This window comes from Eurosta solidaginis, chromosome 3 (assembly GCF_040869045.1).
Source record: "Eurosta solidaginis isolate ZX-2024a chromosome 3, ASM4086904v1, whole genome shotgun sequence".
Taxonomy (NCBI): domain Eukaryota; kingdom Metazoa; phylum Arthropoda; class Insecta; order Diptera; family Tephritidae; genus Eurosta; species Eurosta solidaginis.
In genome coordinates this window covers 254,951,237-254,958,418 of record NC_090321.1, presented here as the reverse complement: position 1 = coordinate 254,958,418, position 7,182 = coordinate 254,951,237, and the positions used below count along the sequence as shown (strand labels likewise).

Genomic DNA, 7,182 nt, shown 5'->3' with positions numbered 1-7,182 from the left:
ATACAACACTGCTGTTTTGTCAATCACACCCCGCGACTATCAAATAAGCAAGCGTCAAATGAAAAAATCAAAAATTTTTGATTTTCATCAACGTGTAGCCGACAACAAATACGTGTGTCACGAAGCCACCCGACTGCACTAGCACACAAAATTCAGTCAATCTCGTTGTAAATCGCAGGAGGCCTTTTATTAGTTACTGACACGTTTTTGTACTCAGTACACTCACATCTCGACGTCGATACTGCAGGAGACAATTGATAGCAGTATCGTTTGTTGCGAAAATTTTGAAATGACAGGAAGCAGGATGGCAACGAAAAGCCAATTGAAACAAGGCCTTACAACCCTGCAAAAATCGTGTGACCAAAAACGCACACAGCCACACGAATTTTTGACAGGGGTGACGATTTGGAATGAAAAATTCTCCAAATGAAATAGCATGTTGACAAATTTAGCTTTTCCACAATGTATCGTGCTCTCTCGCACCTATTATTTTTATAGGGATAGCAAAATACGTAATTTTTGCGTGCAAAAAAATCCGCCATTTCTAATTCAGCAGAGACAGCAAAACATTTGGTGGTGGAAAATTTTTTCAATTTTCAGAGTTTTAAGTGTAATATCTCCGGAAAGATTTAAACTTAAGAGGGAGTTCTCCAGATCACAAATATATATATTTTAAAGTGCGCAAACTTATAACTTAAAAGTTATTTGGTGTTAAAGTTTGCAAATTTCTATACAAATTTTATATGTGTATACGTATATATATGTGGCAGAGCACAGCTTTGTAATGTCAGCAATAAAATATATATATATATATATATATGTGCATGTTGCTACAAAAGCGCGATTGATTTAATAAAAACATTTATAATAAGTAAAAACAATGCAAAAATGAAATGTGAAATATACAAAAATGCAATTTAAGTTTATCGTTGCTAATTTATATAGATATGTATGTGGATTAAGGTTTTGAAAGATGTGTAAATTGTAATTTAAAGTGCTATAGAAATTTGCTAAATTTGCAAACTTTAACAACAAATAACTTTTAAATTATAAGTTTGCGCACTTTAAAATATATATATTTGTGATCGGGAGAACTCTTTCATTTGATACCAAGTTTTACCCCGAACTCGGGGGGTGCTATTCTAAAATTTTCCCAGTCTTTAAAATAAAATGATTTTTGCTGTTTATTTCGACAAACATTTTTGATTTGATTTTTGTGCTCATCGAAAGAATTCACAATTATATAGCACCATGCCACGAATTATGATAAAAGGTGGTGTGTGGAGAAACACTGAGGTAAGCATTTGACGCGACTGGTTACTCTTGGCCGTTTATTAACTAAATTGATAACTTTCAGGATGAAACCCTCAAAGCAGCTGTAATGAAATATGGCAAAAACCAGTGGTCACGTATTGCATCACTGCTGCACCGCAAATCTGCCAAGCAATGTAAGGCACGCTGGTACGAATGGCTTGATCCTAGCATAAAGAAGACAGAATGGTCACGGGAGGAGGATGAAAAGGTTTTTATTTTGCCAAATTAATGCCAACACAATGGCGTACAATTGCGCCGATTATTTCAGAGGGTTAACTGGCACCAATTGTTCACACCAAATTGTTAGGTACACGATTCGCCACGGGTAGGTGAGGTTGGCAATCACAACCCCTTGAATCATTTTGGTCGGCAGGGATGCCGCGGATATATTCTTGGCACTTGTTATTGATGGCTTTTATGATGCCACCAACACAACCTGGACAGACGCCAATGCTCAGTCAACCACCCAAGCCGGGTCAACCCCCAATACCCGGACACGTCCCTACGTCCCAGTTATAATGTATGCTAATACAACTAATAATTTACAAATTTGCTGATTATTATTTTTGTGTTATTTTCTTTAGCAACCACCTGCACCTGTTACTGGTAAATATCAACAGCCGCAACAGTATGATCAAGCCCAACGCTGTTTAGATCCCGATCAGATACCAAATCCGATGAGCGTTATCATTGAAAATCAAAAAAACGCTGGTGGTGCTTTTATTACTAATGAACAGGGTTTATTACCACCATTGGTGACCACAAAATATGTGGTAGAAGATCAGGGTAACTCCTCGCCACATTACCTTAGGTATCGATAATCGAAGTTAATGTTTTGTTTGGCAATTACATTGATCTTTCTTCTTTGCAGGTCGTCTTTGTATTGCATACCTGCAACAGCTGATTTCTTAAAAACAACAGCTTTGTCCAGTACACTTGCCGTCTCACCAATGGCACGCACGGTTGAGGGTGAATATGAGCCACCCATTGTAAATTTTGGTGAATTGGGTGCAATTAGATGTAATCGTTGCAAGGCTCATATTCAACTTGTAGATGCTGGTCGTCATTTCCAATGTCTAATGTGTAAAGTAACAGCAGATGGTAAAAAAAAAAATCTTTCACTTTTACTTGTGTTCATTGATCAATATTTTTTCTCAACAGTGTCAACTGCATATTTCCAACATTTGGGCCACACCGGACAGCGTGTCGATAAATATGAACGTCCTGAACTTGTATTGGGTACATGAGTATTTGTGTAAAAAATGTTTGGGTACCGATAGCTCTCAAGGTAAACATCAAGTCATATCCAACATAAATGCCTCGCATTCAATTGTGGACGCTGTACGCACTACATTGGGTTCACGTAGTATGGACAAGCATATTGTTGATTCCAGTGGTAAGGCCACAATTTCAAATGATGGGGCAACAATTATGAAACTATTAGATATTGTGCATCCAGCCGTAAAACTCTAATCGACATCGCCAAATCTCAAGATGCTGAGGTAAGTTTTTTGTTATATTAGAATGTGTAGAATAAAAATGTTTCTCTTATCAGGTCGGCGACGGCACCACTTCAGTAGTACTTTAAGCAGGTGAAATTTTAAAACAAGTTAAACCAAATTTTGAGGAAGGCGTGCATGCACGTATCATCATTAAAGCTATACGTAAAGCATTATAATTATGCATGACCAAAATATGACATGGCTGTACATGTCGAAGCGCCAATCAAAGGAACACCAAAGTGCTTTATTGGAAAAATGCTCTGCCACAGCAATGTCCTCCAATGTCCAAGAGTATCAGAAAATTGTTAATGCTGAATGGCGTCTCCTGTACAATAAACTAGGTAAGTAAGGCGCCAATGTTGTGTTTTCTAAACTACCAATTGCTGATGTTGGTACACAGTATTTTGCAGATCGTGAAATGTTCTTTTGGTGTACCAGAAGAAGATTTGAAACGTACAATGAAAGCTTGTGGTGGTGCTGTTATGACTGAAGCTAATGATATTAATTCAAGTGATTTGGGTCAATGTGATTACTTTGAAGAACGTCAAGTTGGTGGTGAACATTTCAACATTTTCCAAGGTTTGATAGTGGGTTTGACATTAATTTCATTTTTATAGTTTATAATTATTTAAAGGTTGCGTTAATGATAGAACATATACATTGATTTTACGTAGCGGTGCCGAACAATTTTTGGAAGAAACTGAGCTTCGTTACATGATGCTATAATGATTGTGCGGCGTACAATTAAACATGATTCTGTTGTTGCTGGTAAGTCAAAATACAAATTGAAAAAAATGTATAATCTTAAATTGTTAAGTAATATTATGAAAAGATTGTGTCCAACTCCGGAAGAAAAAACTATAAAGTTTGTGTCAGTGAAATGATAATTATTGCTTTTGGTTGTAGTTTTGAGGCATCGTCTTCGAGTGCCTTCTGGTCATATATGCCGTTTCTTTTGCCAACTACCTGTAAGGCGTTAAACTGATCAGTAACGTCGCCGTGGCCTCGTTCAGTGTAATGTGTAATGGCGACCCCAAGTTCCTCGTGTAAATAGGGGGTGGGGCGGGATGGCTTAGGAGGTTTAAAGTGATGATATTAATCGTTCCCGAGATGGTTGTTGTTGTTATAGCAGTGCGTCGCCCCACCTAATAGCCGCGACCGATCACAAATTGTCATCAATATCCTCTAACGGGAGTCCAAGGAAACTTGCCGTTTCAACAGGGGTGGACCATAAGGAAAGGGGTGTTAGAGGCGTTGGTTCCACATTACAATTAAAGAGATGGTTGGTGTCATGTGGGGACACATTGCAAGCGTGGCATACATTTTGTATGTCGGGGTTGATTCTGGATAGGTAAGAGTTTAACCTGTTACAGTATTCAGAACGGAGTTGAGCTAGAGTGACTCGCTTTTCCCTGGGGAGTATGCGGTCCTCTTCCGCAAGTTTTGGGTACTGTTCTTTGAGTACTTCACCGGGCAATTCCTAGCATAAAGGTACGACGCCTGTTTGTGGAGTTCACTGAGGACCTGCTTGTTTTTTTGCTTCATACGGCTGAGTTCTCAGGTGTCGTATTTCCTCATAATGCTTACAGAGATTACTCTTTAAGGTCCTAAGTGGTGTTGGATCAACAATCAGATGTCTGTTGGGATGCCCAGGTTTCTGGGTATTCTACAGAAACTGTTTGGTTAGCATTTCATTTCTTTCCCTTATTGGGAGTTTTCTCGCTTCATTGTGCAGGTGGTGTTCCGAGGACATAAGAAGGCAGCCCGTAGCGGTTTTGGGGGCAGCATTTTGGCAGGCCTGTATTTTCTTCCAGTGAGTAACCTTTAGGCTTGGCGACCATATCGGAGACGCGTACCATGCAAACGTCTATTTGTATTTACCCCAAGTACTGCCGATTTATCGAATTATATTAAATGTTTGTTACAGCTCTGGGTAATGTCATATGGTCGACATTTGGCGCGGCCATGTTTTAAATAAGGTCACCAATGATTTGGTTGGTGACAATATCAGGTTTCGCGAGGCGACAAAACTGGAGAGATTGGGGAGATAGCTGTTTTTTTTTTTTTTTTTATTACAAAGCTCATCGATGTAGGAAACAATAGCATAGTCGTAGAAGCAATAGTGACTACTTGTGGTAAAGATAGCTATTGATATGTAGAAGTTAAGCAGAAGTTTGAATATGAGTTTTTTAAGTTATTGCAAAAAAAGCGTTGAGGATTTTTATTATCTTACCAGGTACCTTCGTACATGTTTCTAAGAATGAAGAATAAAACCTATTCAAACTCAATTTTGACCAGGACAAAGCCGCTGAGACTTCGCTATACTTTAACATACAATACGTTACCCCATTTTAGCACAACTATCATTTTTTGATTTTATTAAATTTTATAAAATGTTCTTCATCTACAGTTCCATTTCGGTATTGGATGGTAAATATGTGGAAGAAATCTATGCGCGTAAATCGCAACATATTATCTTGTTCGAGCGTTTCTTCAATAGCTCTCTAGTGGTGATAGTGACAGCAGAGAAACCCAACTGTTTACAAATGTTACACTTCAAAAAGAATCAAAATATCTGCCATTGCGTCTACGGCTCAAATACCCACAGTATATAAATGAATCGAACGCACTTAATTGTCTGCCTAACGGATAGTATACACATTCATCAAATCGAAAATATTGCACCAAACGAACTGGGTCTGAATACTGAAACAGTACACATATTCAAAATCGATGAGAAGGCCGTGATGATGGTATAGGGTGAGTTATTGACCAACATACGAAAACCACTTTAACCCATCTATATATTTGCATTACAGCTAAAGCTTTACAAACAGCAAAAATTGCTGGCGCCAAGCAATTGGAAAAGGCAGTGAAGCATTCATCACACTGTACGGATGGTGTAAAGTTAGAAACTGCTGTTGTAACAGCTGCCACCGACACAACGGTCATCTCTACTTCGCCGAGTAACGGCTCGTCCGACTATCTATCGAAGACAGTATAATCATATCTTTTGCCAACACAGGTTAGCGATGTGCTTGCACAGGAAAATATTTCAATTGGAAAACAAAAACCAATTAAGAGAGTTTATTTATTATTAAAGTATTTACTTTTCTTTATATCAACAGTATTAATTTAAGTTGCAATATCACGTACATATATAATAAGGGATGTGATACGATTGCTGTCGGAATTAGATTTGAAACCAATCAATACTCCTGCTAAGGGTTGTAGAATTATTGCTTGAATAATTAGATTTAGAACAATAATAAGTCTGACTTAATTACAAGTCGTACATTTTTAAATTCATCAATTACGACAGCAATCGGATTCTACGACACCTTTGAATATTCTTGATCTGAAAAAAGAGTAAACCTAATCTGAATTTCTACTAAGCTTTAAGTTGTAGATTATTCAAATAATTGTTGTTTTTTCTAAAGCTTAAAATTATTTTCTGCTCGCTTAGAAAAGATTTCAATTGGAAAACAAAAACCAATTAAGAGAGTTTATGTTATTATTAAAGTACTTACTTTTCTTTATATCAATTGTATTAATTTAAGTTGCAATATCACGTACATATATAATAAGGGATGTGATACGATTGCTGTCGGAATTAGATTTGAAACCAATCAATACTCCTACTATGTGTTGCAGAATTATTGCTTGAATGATTAGATTTAGAACAATAATAAGTCTGACTCAATTACTAGTCGTACATTTTTAAGTTCATCAATTACGACAGCAATCTGATCCACGACACCTTTGAATATTCTTGATCTGAATTTCTACTAAGCTTTAGGTTGTATATTATTCAAATAATTGGAGTTTTTTCTAAAGCTTAATATTATTTTTTTGCTCGCTTAGAAGAGATTGGAAAACAAAAACCAATTAAGCGAGTTTATTTATTATTAAAGTTCTTCTGTTTTATATGAACTGGATTAATATAAGTTCCAATTTCATGTACATATATAATAATATTGAAAATAATAAATATTGAAAATTCAATTTTTTGGTTCATATTTTATTCATATGGCTGCTCCAGGTAAAGTAAATCTGCAGGTAAAATTCACGTTATATGGCGGTTATATAAATGGTAAAACCGCAGTAAAATTGATTGTCAAATGGCTCGAAAATGTAGAGTGAAATGACGGAAAAATGACCGCCATTTGACGAGCATTGTGACGTGTGTGAGCAGCACAGTGCTATGCTCACATCCTATAAGTGGGAGCGGAATGCACGATCACATTAATAGGAACGAAACGGAAAATTTGGTCACAAAAGTTCATCACGCCCATGCAAACGTGACTATGAATATAACCGCTGCAGAAAGTCACAATGACCGTAAAATGACTAGTAAAATGACGTG

General features: G+C 36.9%; 1 protein-coding gene across 9 annotated transcripts; it reads left to right on the top strand.

Moving 5' to 3' along the window:
* Positions 1-445: 445 nt before the first annotated feature.
* On the top strand, positions 446-6,821 carry LOC137245390 (protein transport protein Sec24C-like). 9 transcript variants are annotated; one of them, XM_067775984.1, is made up of 11 exons: positions 446-1,296; positions 1,358-1,522; positions 1,583-1,834; positions 1,899-2,125; positions 2,186-2,415; positions 2,476-2,816; positions 2,870-3,157; positions 3,217-3,395; positions 3,451-3,584; positions 5,227-5,576; positions 5,636-6,821. In XM_067775984.1, exons 4-6 carry the CDS (start codon positions 1,992-1,994, stop codon positions 2,559-2,561), a joined length of 450 nt encoding a protein of 149 aa, XP_067632085.1. In that variant the 5' UTR covers positions 446-1,296; positions 1,358-1,522; positions 1,583-1,834; positions 1,899-1,991; the 3' UTR covers positions 2,562-2,816; positions 2,870-3,157; positions 3,217-3,395; positions 3,451-3,584; positions 5,227-5,576; positions 5,636-6,821. The 9 variants fall into 9 exon arrangements, 6 of the variants coding, with proteins under 6 accessions (XP_067632085.1, XP_067632080.1, XP_067632081.1 ...); XM_067775980.1 differs by having other exon boundaries at positions 461-677; positions 946-1,296; positions 1,358-1,834; XM_067775982.1 differs by having other exon boundaries at positions 474-677; positions 1,158-1,296; positions 1,358-1,834.
* The last annotated feature ends 361 nt before the right edge of the window (positions 6,822-7,182 follow it).